General features: G+C 51.1%; 1 protein-coding gene across 17 annotated transcripts in view; it reads left to right on the top strand.

The window, feature by feature from the left end:
* FANCA (FA complementation group A) overlaps positions 1-17739 on the top strand; it is a 78073-nt gene that overhangs the window by 58043 nt on the left and 2291 nt on the right. For 11 of the 17 annotated variants that reach the window (XR_004439100.1, XR_004439101.1, XM_033219415.1 and 8 more), the window contains 10 exons: positions 899-1027; positions 7145-7229; positions 9455-9627; positions 10534-10642; positions 12383-12442; positions 12585-12689; positions 13700-13812; positions 14372-14510; positions 16441-16503; positions 17497-17602. Coding sequence is in view for 13 of the 17 variants with exons in the window: in XM_033219415.1 (XP_033075306.1) it covers positions 899-1027; positions 7145-7229; positions 9455-9627; positions 10534-10642; positions 12383-12442; positions 12585-12689; positions 13700-13812; positions 14372-14510; positions 16441-16503; positions 17497-17602 (1082 nt within the window). In the remaining 4 variants the exon portion in view is untranslated. Of the gene's footprint in view, positions 1-898; positions 1028-7144; positions 7230-9454; positions 9628-9736; positions 9922-10533; positions 10643-12382; positions 12443-12584; positions 12690-13699; positions 13813-14371; positions 14511-16440; positions 16504-17496; positions 17603-17739 lie in introns of those variants that run through there. The other 6 variants (XM_033219417.1, XM_033219416.1, XM_033219419.1 and 3 more) reach the window with 5 other exon arrangements.

The raw sequence follows: 17739 nt of genomic DNA, 5'->3' as shown, positions 1-17739 counted from the left end.
GATACTTAGATACATTCTGTGCCAGTTCCAGACAGTGTGGGTAGAGCACACACCCCTTAGCACTCACATTTGCATGGTTGCATTTTCCTGGTTGTGGCTCTTTCTGTGTAAATGGATTGCAGTATTGATGGTTCTCTGCACTGCAGATTTGTTTGTTTGAGACAGGGTCTCACCCTGTTGGCCAGGCTGGAGTACAGTGTTGCAGTCATGGCTCACTGCAGCCTCCCTCTCCAGAGCTCAAGTGATCCGCCTGCCTCAGCGTCCTGAGTAGCTGGGACCACAGGCGGGCACCACTATGCCCAGCTAATTTTTTATTTTTGGTAGGAATGGGGTCTCCCTATGTTGCTCATGCTGATGTCAAACTCCTGGGTGCCAGCGATTCTCCCACCTTGGCCTCCTCTCACAGTGCTGGGATTATAGATGTAGCCACCACGGTTTTGAGTGAGTGTGTCCTGGAGCCCTTTCCCGTCCACATGCACAGAGCCCACAGTCTGGACGCAGGTTGCTTCACCATCCCTGCTGGTGGGCCTGTGAGTAGCTCAGGTGCCTTCAGGTGACTTTACAGCCTACATTTTTGTGCTTGCCTATTCTGTTCACCAAGCTCATCCGCTGTGTGATCAGCAGTTACCCAGTGGGATGTCATCCTGAGTGGCCTTTGATCAGTGGAAGGGGGGCGGTTCACAAAGGCCACTCCTGAGACCAGGCCTTTCCCACAGCCCCAGGCACCCCACCCTGCAGACAGTAAGGTCTCATTCCTACTCCGAGGTCCCGAGCCACCAGTCTCAACCCAGCTCTCACTAGTGCTGTGTGTGCCTTACTGTGGGCCTACTCCCTGGTTATGGGGAACTGCTGGTCATGAAGCATTTCTCAGAATTGATGTCAGTGTTTGCTGTTGCAGGCAGGACTTCCACCAGTGGGCGATCTATGAGCACTTTCTCCCTGAGTCCTCTGCTTCAGGAGGCTGTGACGGAGACCTGGAGGCTGCCTGTACCATTCTTGTCAACGCTCTGATGGATTTCCACCAAAGGTTAGCAACACACACTGTATTAGGGTTCCCTAGAGGAACAGAACTAATAGGATATATACAAAGGGGAGTTTCTGGCCTTGCTGGCCACCGATTAGATGGTGCCCACCCAGATTAAGGGTGGGTCTGCCTTTCCCAGCCCAGACCCAAATGTGAATCTCCTTTGGTAACACCCTCACAGACACCCACCCAGGATCAATATTTTGCATCCTTCAAACCAGTCCAGCCGACACTCAGTATTAACCATCACACACCAATGAGGCCTTACTTGGAATCATGGCAGCTCTAAGAATACATTTTTCTCTCACTCCAGTTGTGTTATGCAAAGTACACTCAAGCATATCACATAGCAAATCTAAATCAGTACAAAATAAAGGCAAGCTTCCTTAATTGGTTGTTTCTTTAGGTGTATAGACTTGTTAAGAGCAACAACTTTGGGCCAGGTGTGGTGGCTCACACCTGTAATTCCAGCACTTTGGGAGGCTGAGGTGGGTGGATCCCCTGAGGTTAGGAGTTCGAGACCTAGCCTGCCCAACATGGTAAAACCCCATCTCTACTAAAAATACAAAAATTAGCTGGGCGTGGTGGTGTGCGCCTGTAGGCACAGCTACTTGGGAGGCTGAGGCAGCAGGATTGCTTGAACCCAGGAGGCAGAGGTTGCAGTGAGCTGACTGGACAACAGCAAGACCCGTCTCAAAAAAAAAAAAAAAGGCCGGGCGCGGTGGCTCAAGCCTGTAATCCAGCACTTTGGGAGGCCGAGACGGGTGGATCACGAGGTCAGGAGATCGAGACCATCCTGGCTAACACAGTGAAACCCCGTCTCTACTAAAAATACAAAAAACTAGCCGGGCGAGGTGGCGGGCGTCTGTAGTCCCAGCTACTGGGGAGGCTGAGGCAGGAGAATGGCGTAAACCCGGGAGGCGGAGCTTGCAGTGAGCTGAGATCCGGCCACTGCACTCCAGCCCTGGGGACAGAGCGAGACTCCGTCTCAAAAAAAAAAAAAAATGGCAACAACGTTGTTTTTCTGTTCTGTCACCTGGTATTCACGGTGAGCAAGTGTGAAGCACGGCACAAATGGCCTAGCAGATACCGGGCCTCTCTCCATCTGAGAGGGATTCTCAGGACAGAGCAGTTCCTGAGGTGTTGCATGTGGGCCAGAAGGATGGACGGAGTGTACCTGGGGCTGTCCAGGCTTTGTTCCCAGCGGCCGTTGCCTGCAGCTCCAAACTATTGTGTTACAGCTTCAGCATTCAGTATAGATGGCAAGTGTGTATGCACCTTCCCTCCATGTCCCCTGCCTGTGGCAACCATGAATCCATTTTCTGTTCATGGATTTGCCTTTTTTGCATGTTTAATATAAACAATCACATAGTATGTGGCCCTTTGTGTCTGGCTTCCTTGGCTGAGCAGAATGTTTCTGAGGCTCATCTGTGTTGTAGCACATATCAGCACACCCTTCCTTCTTATGGCTGACTGACGTTCACAGAAGGTATAGGGGCTGTACCAGCACACCCTTCCTTCTTAATGCCGAGTGATGCTCACAGAAGGTGTGGAGGTACCAGCACACCCTTCCTTCTTATGGCTGACTGACGCTCACAGGTGTGGAGGCTGTACCAGCACACCCCTCCTTCTTATGGCTGATGCTCACAGGTGTGTAGGCTGTATCAGCATACCCCTCCTCCTTATGGCTGATGCTCACAGGTGTGGAGGCTGTACCAGCATACCCCTCCTCCTTATGGCTGACTGATGCTCACAGGTGTGTAGGCTGTACCAGCACACCCTTATGGCCGACTGACGCTCACAAAAGGTGTGGAAGCTGACGCACCTCTACCGTGGGTGACATCCCGTTAACCCTACTCCAAGAATGCCTCCTGCGATTTCCCATTTATCTGCTGTTACCTTAAATCCCACTCTTAGGTCAAAACAACCTTGAGGCCGGGCGCAGTGGCTCATGCCTGTAATCTCAGCACTGATAGGCCAAGGCAGGCAGATCATCTGAGCTCAGGAGCTCAAGACCAGCCTGGTGAAACCCTATCTCCACAAAAAAAAAAAATTAGTCAGGCATGGTGATGCATGCCTGTGGTCCCAGCTACTCATGAGGCTGAGGTGGGATTGCTTGAGCCTGGAAGGCAGAGGTTGCAGTGAGCTGTGATAACACCACTACATTCCAGCTTGGGTGACAGTGAGACCCCATCTCAAAACAAAAAAAACAAATTTTCCACCTTAAATCCAGCGGTTAGATTCACAGAGCATTCTTGCTTTTCCCTGAGGGGTTGACTTCAATAATCCTTCCCTGTGGTATAGAAGCCCCACCTGGGGGTAACATTGCAGGGATGCATCATCTCTCTAGGCTGCCCAAGACATGACTTCTGTCTGTAAGCCCTTAAACATTTCTGTCTGAGAACTGGATTGTTCAGCCTCTTTCTTCAGCTTCCCAATTTCCCCAGCCTTTATGGGTAGGTTTGCGCAGAGCTGCTCACTGCAGAACAGAAGGATCAGCCATATTTTGTTTATGCATTCACTTTGTTTGTTTGTTTGAGACAGTCTTACTTTGTCTTATATATTTATTTTGAAACAGGGTCAGTCTTTGTCACCCAGGCTGGGGTACAGTGGCGAGATCTCAGCCCTCTGCAGCCTCGACCTCCTGGCTCAAGTGATCCTCCTGCTTCAGCCCCTCAAGTAGCTGGGACTACAGGCACCACCTCACCTGGTGGCTAATTTATAATTTTAGTAGAGATGGGGTTTCACCATGTTGGCCAGACTGGTCTCGAACTCCTGACCTCAGGTGATCTGCCCGCCTCAGTCTCCCAGTGTGCTGGGATTACAGGTGTGAGCCTCTGTGCTAGGCCGGACTTGTTGATGGCCATCCTAGTGGGTCTTAAGTGCTATTTCATTGTGGTTTTGATTTGTACTTCCCTGATGGGTAGTGATTTTGAGCATCTTTCCATTTTCTTATTGGCCATTTGTAGATTTTCTTTGGAGAAATACCTATTCATATCTTCAGCCCATTTGAAAACCGGGTTGCATTCATGTACTGCATAACAGTGTTTTGGTTAACAACGAGCCACATATATGACACTAATCCCATAAAGCCATAGTTTTTTTGTAACTTTTTTTTTCAAGTTGTGTTTTTACTGTACCTTTTCTATGTTTAGATGCACAAATACTGTTGTGTTCCAGTTGCAGTATTCAGTACAGTTCCATGCTGTGCCGGTTCATAACTTGGGCGCAGTGGGCCATGCCATGTGACCTAGGTGTGCGGGGGCTCTGCTGTCTAGGTCTGTGCAGCAGGCTATGCCATGTGGCCTAGACGTGCGGGGGGTCTGCTAAGTCTGTGCAGTGGGCCATGCCATGTGGCCTAGGCATGCGGGGGGTGTCTGCTGTCTAGGTCTGTGCAGTGGGCCATGCCATGTGGCCTAGGTGTGCGGAGGGCTCTGGTCTGTGTCGGTGCACTTTGATGTTCACATGAGGAAACCACCTAAAGATGTGTTTCTCAGAATGGATCCTTGTCATTAAGCAGTTCATGACTATATTTATCTTACTGAGTTGTATGAGTTCTTTATACATTTTAGATAAAGTTCTTATCAAATATATGATATGTAAATATTTTCTCCCATTCTGTTAATTCTCTTTTCACACTCTTGATCGTATCCTTCAATGCACAAAAATTTTAAATTTTTATAAAGTCCAGATCATCTGTTTTTAGTTTAGCTCTTTAGGATTTTGATCCATTTTGATGGATCAAAAAACATTTTGGGCCAGCCACGGTGGCTCACGCCTGTAATCCCAGCACTTTGGGAGGCTGAGGCTGGGGGATCACTTGAGGTCAGGAGTTCGAGACCAGCCTGGCCAACATGGCGAAACTAAAAAAATACAAAAACTAGCCAGGCATGGTGGCAGGTGCCTGTAATCCCAGCTACTCGGGAGGCTGAGGCAGGAGATTTGCTAGAACCTGGGAGGTGGAGCTTGCACTGAGCCGAGATTGTGCCACCGCATTCCAGCCTGGGAGAGAGAGTGAGAGACTGTCTCAAAAAAAAAAAAAAAATTGTGTGAGGTGGTCCAGCTTCATTCTGTTGCATGTGGCCACGCAGTTGTCCCAGCACCATTTGTTGAAAACACGTCTTTCCCCACTGAATGATCTTGGCACCCTCGTCAAAAGTGAGGTAGCTGTTCGTGTGAGGATTTATTTCTGGCTCATTGTGTCCCTTGGTCTGTATGTCCGTGTGCACTGCACCATTTGGATGACCGAAACTTTGTAGTAAGTTTTAAAATTGGGAAGTGTGACGCCTCCAACTTTGTTCTTTTTCAGGATTGTTTTGGCTTTTCTGGGTGCTTTGTAGTTGCATCTCATTTTGGGATGGGCTTGTCAATGTCTACAGAAGTAGCTGAGATCCTGATAGGGCTGCTTGTGGGGCAGTGAGAGCGTCTCCTTTCACTGTGAATCATTTGTTGCTAATGTATAGAAACACCACTGATTCTTGTTTATTCATTGGCCCGAGTCATTTTTTAGCTCTTACGAGTGTTTTTGTATCGATTCCTTAGGGTTTTGTATATATAAGATCATATCTGGCCAGGCACGGTGGCTCACGCCTTAATCCCAGCACTTTGGGAGGGTGAGGTGAGCGGATCACCTGAGGTCAGGAGTTGGAGACTAGCCTAGTGAACATGGTGAAACCGCATCTCTACTAAAAATACAAAAATTAGCCGGGCCGGTGATGGGCTCCTGTAATCCGTTACTTGGGAGGCTGAGGCAGGAGAATCACTTGAACTCAGTGGGCAGAGGTTGCAGTGAGTCGAGATCATGCCACTGCCACTCTAGCCTGGGCGACAAGCGTGAAACTCAGTCTCAAACAAAAAAAACAAAAGGAAGATCATATAATCTGTGAACAGAGATAGTTTAACTTTTCCTTTCCCATCTGGATGCTTTTTCTTTCTCTTGTTGAATTGCCCCGGCTTGAACTCCCAGGGCAGTGTTTTTTGTTTTTTGGTTTTTTCTGAGACGGAGTCTCACTCTGGCACCCAGGCTGGAGTGTGGTGGTGCGATCTCGGCTCACCGCAATCTCTGCCTCGCGGGTTCAAGCAATTCTCCTGCCTCAGCCTCCCGAGTAGCTGGAATTACAGGCACCCACCACCACACCTGGCTGCTAATTTTCGTTTGTTTGTTTTTGAGACAGTTTCGCTCTGTCTCCCAGGCTGGAGTGCCGTGGCATGATCTCACCTCTCTACAACCTCCGCCTTATGGGTTCAGGCAATTCTCCTGCCTCAGCTTCCCGAGTAGCTGGGATTACTAGTGCCTGCTAACACACCCATCTAATTTTTTGTATTTTTAGTAGAGATAGGGTTTCATCACGTTGGCCAGGCTGGTCTTGAACTCCAGACCTTAGGTGATCCGCCTGCTTCAGCCTCCCAAAGTGCTGGGATTACAGGTGTGAGCCACTGTGCCCGGCCTAATTTTTGTATTTTTAGTAGAGAAGGAGTTTCACCATGTTGGCCAGGATGGTCTTGATCTCCTGACCTCAGATGATCCGCCCGCCTCGGCCTCCCAAAGTGCTGGGATTACAGGGGTGAGCCACCGTGCCCGGCCCCAGTGCAGTGTTGAGTAGAGGCAGCGACACTGCTTTGAGTGTAGAGAGGACATCCTTGTTGCCCCGATCTTAGAAGAAAAACTTTCAGTCTTTCCTCATTAAATTTGATGTCAGCTGTGGGTTTTTCATACATGCCAGGTACCAGATTGAGAAGATTCCCTTCTGTTCCTAGTTTATTGAGTGTTTTTATCACAAACGGATGTTAAATTCCATCAAGTGCTTTTTCTGCATCTGTTGAGATAATCCTGTGGTTTTTGCTTTTTATTTTATGGATAACTGCATTATATTGATTTGGGGATGTTAAGCTCTCCTTGCATTCTTGGGATAAACCCCCCTGGTCATGGTACATAATTTTTCTATTTCCTGGGTTGGGGTTGGTAGTATTTTGTGGCAGTTTTTGTTGTTTGTTGTTGACTAATGTGAGGTCACACTGTCAGAGAAGCACAACCATCACTCCACTCTGGAGGCAGGAGAACTGGGAACTCCAGCACTATTAGGCGATACTGAGGAAGATTTTATTGTATTTTCTTTTCAGCTCAAGGAGTTATGACCACTCAGAGAATTCCGATTTGGTCTTTGGTGGCCGCACAGGAAATGAGAGTATTATTTCCAGATTGCAGGTGAGTTTGAGGATGCCACAACTCAGTGCGTTCGCTTCATTTAAGCTGTGTCCTATTAAGATGTTTATTATAGTCTGGGCGTGGTGGCTCATGCTTGTAATCCCAGTACTTTGGGAGGCCGAGGCTGGTGGATCACCTGAGATCTATACAGGTAGATAGCATGTACCCGTGTGTGTTCACTGTCAGTCAACAGGCGTTTACTGGTGCTGGCCACCCATGTGTCTTCTGTGCCAGGCCCATATTCCCCTCCCCCAGCACTGGGGCCTCCTAACTCCTTAGCCAGATGCTTTCCCTAGACCCACCTGGCTCCTCCTCAGTGAGACCATCTGGTTATTCCTCTTAATAATAATAATAATTATTATTATTATTATTGGGACAGGGTCTTGCTGTGTCACCCGGGCTAGAGTACAGTGGTGCGCTCATAGCTCACTGCAGCCTTGACTTCCTGGGCTCAAGCAGTCCTCACAGTGTGCACCTGAGTGCACCACCACACCCAGCTGATTTTTTGTAGAGATGGAGTTTTGCCATGTTGCCCAGGCTTGTCTCGAACTCTTGGGCCCAAATGAACCACCCATCTCGGTCTCCAAAATTGTTGGATTATGGGTGTGAGCCACTGCACCTGATCTTTTTTTTTTTTTTTTTTGAGATAGAGTCTCACTCTGTCGCCCGGGCTGGAGTGCAGTGGCCAGATCTCAGCTCACTGCAAGCTCCGCCTCCCAGGTTTACACCATTCTCCTCTCTCAACCTCCCGAGTAGCTGGGACTACAGGCCCCCCACCACCTCGCCCGGCTAGTTTTTTGTATTTTTTAGTAGAGACGGGGTTTCACCGTGTTAGCCAGGATGGTCTCGATCTCCTGACCTCGTGATCCGCCCGTCTCGGCCTCCCAAAGTGCTGGGATTACAGGCTTGAGCCACTGCGCCCGGCCCTGATCTTTATTCTTCTTTAAAAAACACAGCCGGCCGGGCACGGTGGCTTATGCCTGTAATCCCAGCACTTTGGGAGGCTGAGGCGGGTAGATCACTTGAGGTCAGGGGCTCGAGACCAGTTTGGCCAACATGGTGAAACCCTGTTTCTACTAAAAATACAAAAAAGTAGTTGAGCATGGTGGTGTGTACCTACAGTCCCAGCTGCTCGGGAGGCTGACTTAGGAGAATCAACCGAGCTCGAGAGGTCAGGATTGCACTGCTGCCCTCCAGCCTGGGCAACCGGACTGAGACTGTCTCAAAAAAAAAAAAAAAAAAAAAAAGACTTGTGAGGCAAAAATGATGTGTGGGGTAAAATGTTAGCCCGAGGTTAATCTGGGTGGAGGGCACATGGGTGTCCTTGTGCTGTTTTTTTTGTTTGTTTGTTTGTTTTTGAGACAGTCTTGCTCTGTCACCCAGGCTAGAGTGCAGTGGTGGGATCTTGGCTCACTGCAACCTCCACCTTCTGGGTTCAAGCGATTCTCCTGCCTCTGCCTCCTGATTAGCTGGGATTACAGGCGCCTGCCACCACACCCAGCTAATTTTTGTATGGCTAATTTTGTTGGCCAGGCTGGTCTTGAACTCCTGACCTCAGGTGATCCACCTGTCTTGGCCTCCCAAAGTGCCGAATTACAGGTATGTGCCACCATGTCTGGTCTTTTTTTGTTTTTTCTTTTTTTTTTTTTTTTTTGAGATGGGAGTCTTGCTCTGTCACCCAGGCTGGAGTGCAGTGGTGTGATCTCAGCTCGCTACAAGCTCCGCCTCCCAGGTTCAAGCCATTCTCCTGCCTCAGCCTCCCGAGTAGCTGGGACTACAGGCGCCCGCTACCACGCCCAGCTAATTTTTTGTATTTTTAGTAGAGACGGTTTCACCGTGTTAGGATGGTCTGTCTCCTGACCTCATGATCTGCCTGCCTCGGCCTCCCAAAGTGCTGGGATTACAGGCTTGAGCCACAGCGCCCGGCTGTTTTTTCTTAATTGCAAAGCAGTACTCTAACTCCTGGGCTCAAGGGATCTGCCTGCCTCAGCCTCCCAAAGTGCTGGCATTACAGACGTAAGCCACAGCACCCAGCCTGCACTGTTCTATATTTGGAATTTCAAAGTGATTTCCAGTTGAAATAGTTTGCCCCAATTGTTCCTTCTCGCCCTGTCCCCTGTGGAGACCTTTCCCTGACACCGCACCCCCACCCCCTGTCAGGGTACCCGACTGGCTGGGCAGTGAGCCCCGAGGCCTTCCTGTGCCAGCATCCTCCTCTTTTCCAGGAGATGGTAGCTGAACTGGAGCTGCAGCAGGACCCCTCGGTGCCTTTCAGCCACACGCCTTCCCAGGGGCACTTCCTCTTTGGGATTTTCTGCAGACGACTCCAGGCTCTGACAAGCGGTTGGAGCATGGCTGCCAGCCTTCAGAGACAGAGGGAGCTGCTCATGTACAAACGGTAAGACCTGCTACCACCTGGGCAGGGCAGCATCTCATGACGGTCCTAGAGTTTCTTTGTAGCGAGTTTGTTTCCCGTTACTTACTTGTCTGTGTGTCCCCATCCCAAGCCTGTCCATCTCTGTAGCACTTGCCACGGAGAGGAGGATCCAGAGGGTTTAAAGTACTTTTGGCTAAAACCTTCCGGCTGAGCGAGGTGGTTCACACCTGTAATCCCAGCAGTTTGGGAGGCTGAGGTGGGTGGATCATGTGAGGTCAGGAGTTTGAGACTAGCCTGACCAACATGGCGAAACGCTGTCTCTACTAAAAATACAAAAATTAGCTGGGTGTGGTGGTGGATGCCTGTAATCCCAGCTACTCGGGAGACTGAGGCAGGAGAACTGCTTGAACGTGGGAGGCAGAGGTTTCAGTGAGCTGAGATCGTGCCATTGCACTCCAGCCTAGGCAACGGAGTGAGACTATCTCAGCAACAACAAAAAAACCTTCCTGCTCAGATGTGGAGGAACGTTGCAGAAGGAGCTCCGGTCAAAGTAGGGAAAACTGTTCAGAAATGCCCATAGCAGCTGCATTTATAATAAGCATGAAGTCATTAAATTGAAGTCATTTAATGTTACAGTCGTAGGGCATTGCTTCACTAGACAGACTGGTGCATCATCCACTTGGTTATTATGTAGCTGTTAAAAGTTGTTTGGTAACACATTTTGAGTGCAGTGGTCCAAGCATGGTACAGGGGACTTGGGCTCAGAGTGCAGGCTTTGAATGGGACAGAGGCACACAGGCCAAGGCTCCGGTTCCAGCAGTGGCCCTGGGTTTCAGGGTGGTGGTTGCTGCTCTGAGAGTCTGAGCCCTTGCGGGGGAGCAGAGTATAAGCTGTGCGGTCGCCACAGATAGAGCCCCTTCTTTCCAGGATCCTCCTCCGCTTGCCTTCGTCTGTCCTCTGCGGCAGCAGCTTCCAGGCCGAACAGCCCATCACTGCCAGATGCAAGCAGTTCTTCCACTTGGTCAACTCTGAGATGGTAGGTGCCCCGTGTGCATGCGTCCATCTGATCTGTAAGTGCCTGTGGCACTAGCAGCAGCTCTTGCAGCCTCCATGCATGTCCTGAATTCACCTTGCAAATTACTGAAGAAAGGGTTCAAAGTCAAATAGGGAACAATGTCTGGAATGCCGTGTGAGGGAGGGCCCTACCCACAGCCAGGACGGCAGCCAGCACGTCACCAAACCAGCTGTAGGTTGCCTTCTCCAAAGTTTGAATTCCTTCAGTTTCCCTCAAGTTTTAATAATTTTGACGCATGGAATCGTGCAGACCATTTTGTGTGCCACGCACCTCAGTTCATTTATTTCTAATCTCAACATGCTTCACGTGTGAAAAAGCCTTGTGGTGATCTGACTACTGCTGTTGCCTGCCAGGCAGCCCCATTATCTTCCATTTTAGACACTGCCCAGTGTGAGTTGCAGAATGATGTTAACCAGTAGCCGGGCACAGAGGCTCACGCCTGTAATCCCAGCACTTTGGGAAGGTGGGGGGATCACGTGAGCCCAGGAGTTCAAGACTAGCCTGGCAACACAGCAAAACCCCGTTTCTACAAAAAATGGAAAAATTAGCTGGGCATGGTGGCGCATGCCTGTAGTCCCACCTACTTGAGAGGCTGGGTCAGGAAGATTAATTGAACCCAGGAGGCAGAGGTTGCACCGAGCCAGGATCCCGCCACTGCACTCCAGCCTGGGTGACAGAGCGAGACTGTCTCAAAAAACACGAAGTGGCCCTTGCTGTGGGGATGGGTCAGTGTCAGGGACCCAGTTGGTCAGAGCTGGGGAGACAGATGCTTGTTTCTGAAGATGCACAAATGTGAGAGGTGGAATTCAGGTTCCATTCCAGCTCCGGAGCATTTTATATTTTTATTTATTTATTTAGGAAGAAATTTTTTTTGAGACAGAGTCTTGCTCTGTTGCCTGGGCTGGAGTGCAGCAGCGCAGTCTCAGCTCACCGCAACCTCCACTTCCTGGGTTCAAGCAATTCTCCTGCCTCAGCCTCCGGAGTAGCTGGGACTACAGGTGCCCGCCACCACACCCGGCTCATTTTTGTATTTTTAGTAGAGATGAAGTTTCACCACGTTGGTCAGGCTGGTCTCGAACTCCTGACCTCGTGATCCACCCACCATGGCTTCTTCCCAAAGTGCTGGGATGACAGGTGTGAGCCACCGTGCCTGGCCTTGTGTAGCACTTTAAAATGTGACAAGGAGAGCAGAGGACATGACACTAGCAAAAGCTTTAAGAAAATCACTATAGTTTCCTTTGAATTCTTACGAAAGGCTATTTTTCGGAAAGCTCTCAGAATGGCACGTGACAGCAGACAGACAGGAAAACACCATGGACAGCACTTGGTTCGTGAAGGATAGAGGAACCAGAGGATGGTTGGGCCGTGGTATTAGTATCATCCTCACCACAGATCTGGGCTTCGGGTGCGTCCCCTTCCCTGTGGCCGCTTGTGCCTCCCTGGCTTCTTCCTGGAGCCTACAAGGCTGTTTGGACCAGAGTTGCTGAGCTGCAGGATCTGGCTGCCCAGGGAAGCCGTTAAGTTTCAGGACAGCACGGCCAGGGCTGCAGGCCCGGTCAGCCAGGAGCACCATCCGTGGTGGCCACGCCAAGCCTTAGTGAGTGTTTTTCTCACAACAGAATCTGCACAGCAGCCACTCTGCACAGTGGTCTCGCCTCGCTTCCTGTAGCCTTTTCTTACCTGCCTTGAACTCTCTTGCAGAGAAACTTCTGCTCCCATGGAGGTGCCCTGACACAGGACATCACTGCCCACTTCTTCAGGGTAAGCTGCTCCCTTAGCCCCTTCCTTGGCCTTCTCAGAATGCTGGGGGTGGGTCCTCCTGTCAGCTTCCTGCGAGTTCCTGCACTCCGCTGGTTGTGGGTCCTCGCAAACCGCCGACCTCCTGGTGCGTTCTCTCCTGCAGGGCCTCCTGAACGCCTGTCTGCGGAGCAGAGACCCCTCCCTGATGGTCGACTGCATATTGGCCAAGTGCCAGACAAAATGCCCCTTAATTTTGACCTCTGCTCTGGTAGGCCAGCTGTCTTGTCGGGAGTTTTGTTTTGGGGATGAGTGGGAGACTCCACGGCTGCCTCTGGCGTCTCTGCAGCGCTTCTCCATCAGGGGTGTTATCATCTCAGAGAAAATGTGTCAGGAGACATGGAGGCCACAGTTAAAGATGCCAGCTCGCAGCAGATGAGGGCTGCATGTCCTGAGTTCCTAGAACTGTCCCCGTCCCCACCGCCGCTGCCGTGGGCACCCTCAGGACTTTTCCCCTGTGGACCCTGCTCAGACCCTACGGGCACCTTCGTGTCCACAGGGGTGCAGGACTTGTTTGTTCACTGTCTTGGGTTACGAATGGGCTGGAGGCTGTACGGTGGCTGCCTGTGCCCCCTAACGAGAGCACAACCGTGGCCACTGGCGCCCAACTACGCTTTCTCGGGACTTCGGAGCAGAGACTTCACCTCAGCTCCCGCCAGAGCTCAGCAGGCTCCCCTAACAGCCCAGGGTCCCGGGAGTGGGAGGGGCAGCATTTCCCTCACTTCTGTGACGGCTCACTTAGTCCTGAAGACCACAGCTGTCGCCCTCCCTTCTCAGTTATCAGGGACACGAGGGCCTTTTTCTCCCGCAGCACAGCATGCTCCCCAAGGAGCTCCCCAAGCTGCATTTGCACCGAGTTGTAGCTCAGTTAGTGGAATTCACGATACATGAAGTCTTCCGTGTTTAGAACACCAGCTCTCAGCTGAGGACATCCAAGGACCAGGCATTCCCAGCTCAGGGGCAGTGTGGTCCTTTCACCGTTTCGTTAGGCCAGGCTCTTCCTTCTCCACATTCCACGTCTTCCATGAGTGTGGGTAATAATGCCTCATGGAACTGCTTTGAGCCTTAACTGAGGTAAAAAGATACTGGCTTTGAGTTCCAGAGCGCAGGGTGAATGTGGGCCCGTGGTGGCCTGTAGGAGCGCTGTAGGCTTGTCATAGCTGTGGCAGCGGAGGTGTGTCCACCCCAGTCCCCCTCATCTGTGTCCTGCTCTCTCTCTAGTTGTGGTGGCCGAGCCTGGAGCCTGTGCTGCTCTGCCAGTGGAGGAGACACTGCCAGAGCCCACTGCCCCGGGAACTGCAGAAGCTGCAAGAAGGCCGGCAGTTTGCCAGCAAGTACGTGTGGGTGGTGAGGACGGGGTGTGCCTGCCCAGATGCACTTTGGGACCTGCTCGAGGTCATCTCCTCAACACCCTGGCTTGCTTGAGAAAAGCGGTGTGGGCAGCGTCTTGTGTGAGCAGGGAGAAAAGAACTGAGTTCTTGTGGTGGTGGGCACCTGTCATCCCAGCTACCCAGGTAGTCCTTTGTTCTCTGTTCTAGGAGGGAATTGCCTGATCCAGTCACAGGGCCAGGCAGGGAGAACTGAGGGAAATAAGGCCTCTTCTTCCAAAGCTTCCACAACTGGGGCCCAAGAGCAGAGGGCAAGGTGGACAGGACCAGGCCGGCGGCCTCCTGTCAGCAGGAGCTCTCAGAACGCCAGGATGCGCTAGGGGCAGGACCAGCACCTGCCCAGACTCTCACGTGGACCTGGGGGTGCTGGGGGATGCAGACCTAGTTTCTGATGGTCCTGAAGCCCTTCTGTGTCCTCTGATGGAAAGGCAAGCCCCAAAGGTGACAGGTGGGAATAAGGACTTAGCTGTAAGGCCCTGCACTAACCCCGTTTTCTCTGTCCCAGTTTCCTCTCCCCTGATGCCGCCTCCCCGGCACCTAACCCGGCCTGGCTCTCAGCTGCTGCACTGCACTTTGCGATTCAACAAGTCAGGGAAGAAAACGTCAGGAAGCAGCTAACGAAGCTGGACTGCGAGAGAGAGGAGGCAAGACAGGAAATTCTTTTACTGATTCTTTTCTCGCAAGCTTGGTTTCAATCCGTGCAGTTTCTCTGGGCCTGCCTGATGAGCTGCATTTTTCTAAAGACAAACATGAGGCTTGGAGTAAGACTTTGACTCTCGAGTTTACTAGTAATAATAATTCCACTTTTTTAAATGGTTGTATGTATTTGAGACAGGGTCTCTGTCGCCCAGGCTGGAGTGCAGTGGTGTAAATCACAGCTCGCTGCAGCCTCGTTCTCCTGGGCTCAGGCCATCCTCCTACCTCAGCCTCTGGAGTAGCTGGGACTACAGGTGTGTGCCACCATGCCCGGCTAATTTTGTAATTTTTTCTAAGAGTTGGGGATCTCTAGTCTGGGCACGGTGGCTCATGCCTCTAATTCCAAAACTTTGGGAGACTGAGGCAGGAGAATCGCTTGAACCCGGTAGGCAGAGGCTGCAGTGAGCCGAGATCATGCCACTGCCCTGCAGCCTGGGTGACAGAGCGAGACTCTTGTCTCAAAAAAAATAATTTTAAAAAGTAGGCCAGGTGCGGTGGCTCACGCCTGTAATCCCCACACTGTGGGAGGCTGAGGCGGGCAGATCACGAGGTCAGGAGATCCAAGACCATTCTGGTTAATGTGGTGAAACCCCGTCTCTACTAAAAATACAAAAAAAAATTAGCCGGATGTGTTGGCGGCGCCTGTGGTCCCTGCTACTCGGGAGGCTGAGGCAGGAGAGTGGCGTGAACCCGGGAGGCAGAGCTTGCAGTGAGCCGAGATCGCGCCACTGCACTCCAGCCTGGGCAAAAGAGCGAGACTCTGTCTCAAAAAAAAATAAAAAATAAATAAATAAAAAGTAAAACAGATGGGGGTCTGACTATGTTGCCCAGGCTTGAAGTGCTTTTCTTCAGCTTATTTTTATCCTCATCACAGCCCAGTGTAAAAACTGTCAGCTTCAAGTGGTGCCTTCTGTGTTCATGCTGCAGTAGCTTCAATTCACTTGCCGAGGGACAGCCCCAGATAAGCTTGCAGTAAGACAGCTCAGAGCTGGGGTGCTGGGGACAAGAGGCAGCAAGGACGCGACTGTCTGCAGCCACAGGCATGGGGAAAGGAGTGGGAGAGGAGGCTGCTCTGAGTTCCCGGCCAGGGACCACGCTGGGCTAAGACCCACCTGGTTGCTGTGCCCTGGGAAGCCTGACAGCCCCCACAAGACCAGTGACACCCACAGCCCTCTGTGCAGGGAGCCCAGGGCGGTGTGTGTAGAACAGGGACGGAAACAAGCATCTCACAGGAGAGCTGGAGTGAGCACCCCTGTGCCCAGCCCGAGATCCTCAACACACAGGTGCCGTGTCAGCACATGACTTACACCAGCTGAAAGCTGTACTAACAGCAGTGCCCAGGGTTTTGGTGATTATAACAACCCTATAGGGATTCTTCTGGGTGCGTCTTCAGGTTTCTTGTGTAGTTTTGTTAGAAGGGATTTTAGTGGCTCCAGGGCCTTAAGGCCCTAGTGTGTGGAGAGGACAGTGTCCACAGAGACCCTGCCCAGTCAGGCCCTGGGTTAGGATGGAGCCTGTGGGTTTATCTTCAAGGATTTTACAAACACTTCTGACAGGAGGCCTTGCAGGGAGATGATGGTGAGTTGGGACTGCGCACAGCCAAGGAGACTGCAGCAGTCTTCTGTCTGGCTTTTGTCACTTTTTCAAACTGTTTCTAGCTTTGTTTAAAGGCAAGTATGAAATGACCCAGCCAGTAGTAATTAATTCTCAATTAAACGGTCTCTCTAAAAGTGATTGGAAAGTTTTCTAAGATCCACTTAAAGGATTTATGGCCTAGATGTAAAAAATTTCAATTAAAGAGGAACATGTCGGCCTTATTTAGAATGACAGAGCACAGGTAATTTTAATGTAGTAAGAAGTGCACGTTTTTATTTGCAGCTCTTGGTTTTCCTTTTCTTCTTCTCCTTGATGGGCCTGCTCTCGTCACATCTGACCTCAAATGTAAGTCAGACCTTACCGGCCAAGGTGTCCTCTCCAACTGTGGGCCAGGCAGGGGCACCAGGCAGCCAGTTTCCAAGTCAGGGTTTCCAGAGTGGCTCAGGAGCTCCTTGTGTTTGCAGAAGTGTGAGAACTCCCACGCCGTGAGCATTTTTTTTTTTTTTTTGAGATGGAGTCTTGCTCTGTTGTACAGGCTGGAGTGCAGTGGTGTAATCTCAGCTCACTGCAACCTCTGCCTCCTGGGTTCAAGCGATTCTCCTGCACCAGCCTTCTGAGTAGCTGAGATTATAGGCGTGCGCCACCACGCCCGGCTAATTTTTGTGTTTTTAGTAGAGATGGGGTTTCACCATATTGCCAGGCTGGTCTTGAACTGGCCTCAGTGATCCGCCCACCTCGGCCTCCCAAAGGGTTGGGATTACAGGTATGAGCCACTGCATCCAGCCTGTGGGCCTTTTATTTTTTTTTTTGAGACGGAGTCTTGCTCAGTCGCCCGGGCTGGAGTGCAGTGGTGCGATCTCGGCTCACTGAAAGCTCCGCCTGCCGGGTTCCCGCCATTCTCCTGCCTCAGCCTCCCGAGTAGCTGTGACTACAGGCGCCGCCACCTCGCCCGGCTAGTTTTTTGTAGTTTTAGTAGAGACGGGGTTTCACCGTGTTGGCCAGGATGGTCTCAATCTCCTGATCTCGTGATCCACCCGCCTCGGCCTCCCAGAGTGCTGGGATTATAGGCGTGAGCCAACGTGCCCGGCAGGGCCTTTTTTTTAATGCCTTATTTCAGGACATGGTGCAGCAGCCTCGGTGTGGGTGCTTGAAGTTCCTGGCCTCCTACCTGAGCCTCTTCTGTCCAGAGGCCCAGTCTTACCTTCCATAGGTTGTCACCAGTTTTAAGACTTTCAATAAGCAAAGAAGAAATGGCTTCTGTGCTGAGGGCTGTGCCCTCCTACCCACGGAAGCACAGCAGGTTGGCCATTCTCAGGGTTGCTCTCCTGCGGTTTACAGAGTGCCACGGACCCATCGAAGGCTTTAGATGTTTGTGCTGCAGTCCTCGAGTGTTTAGAGAAGAGGAAGATATCCTGGCTGGCGCTCTTTCAGTTGACAGAGAGTGGTGAGAAACACTGCTGAGGCGCGGATGCGGAGGGCTGCTCTTTTCAGAGGCAACTTTCAAATGGTTAAGAATGAGCCCTCCTTGAGGTGCACTCATTCATTTTTATGACTTTATCTTTTTACTAAGTTTATAGCTCC

The sequence above is a fragment of the Trachypithecus francoisi genome, unplaced genomic scaffold, assembly GCF_009764315.1.
Source record: "Trachypithecus francoisi isolate TF-2019V2 unplaced genomic scaffold, Tfra_2.0 Lachesis_group10, whole genome shotgun sequence".
Taxonomy (NCBI): Eukaryota; Metazoa; Chordata; class Mammalia; order Primates; family Cercopithecidae; genus Trachypithecus; species Trachypithecus francoisi.
Note: the sequence above shows the minus strand (reverse complement) of the source record. Positions and strands in the feature narration are given on the sequence as shown.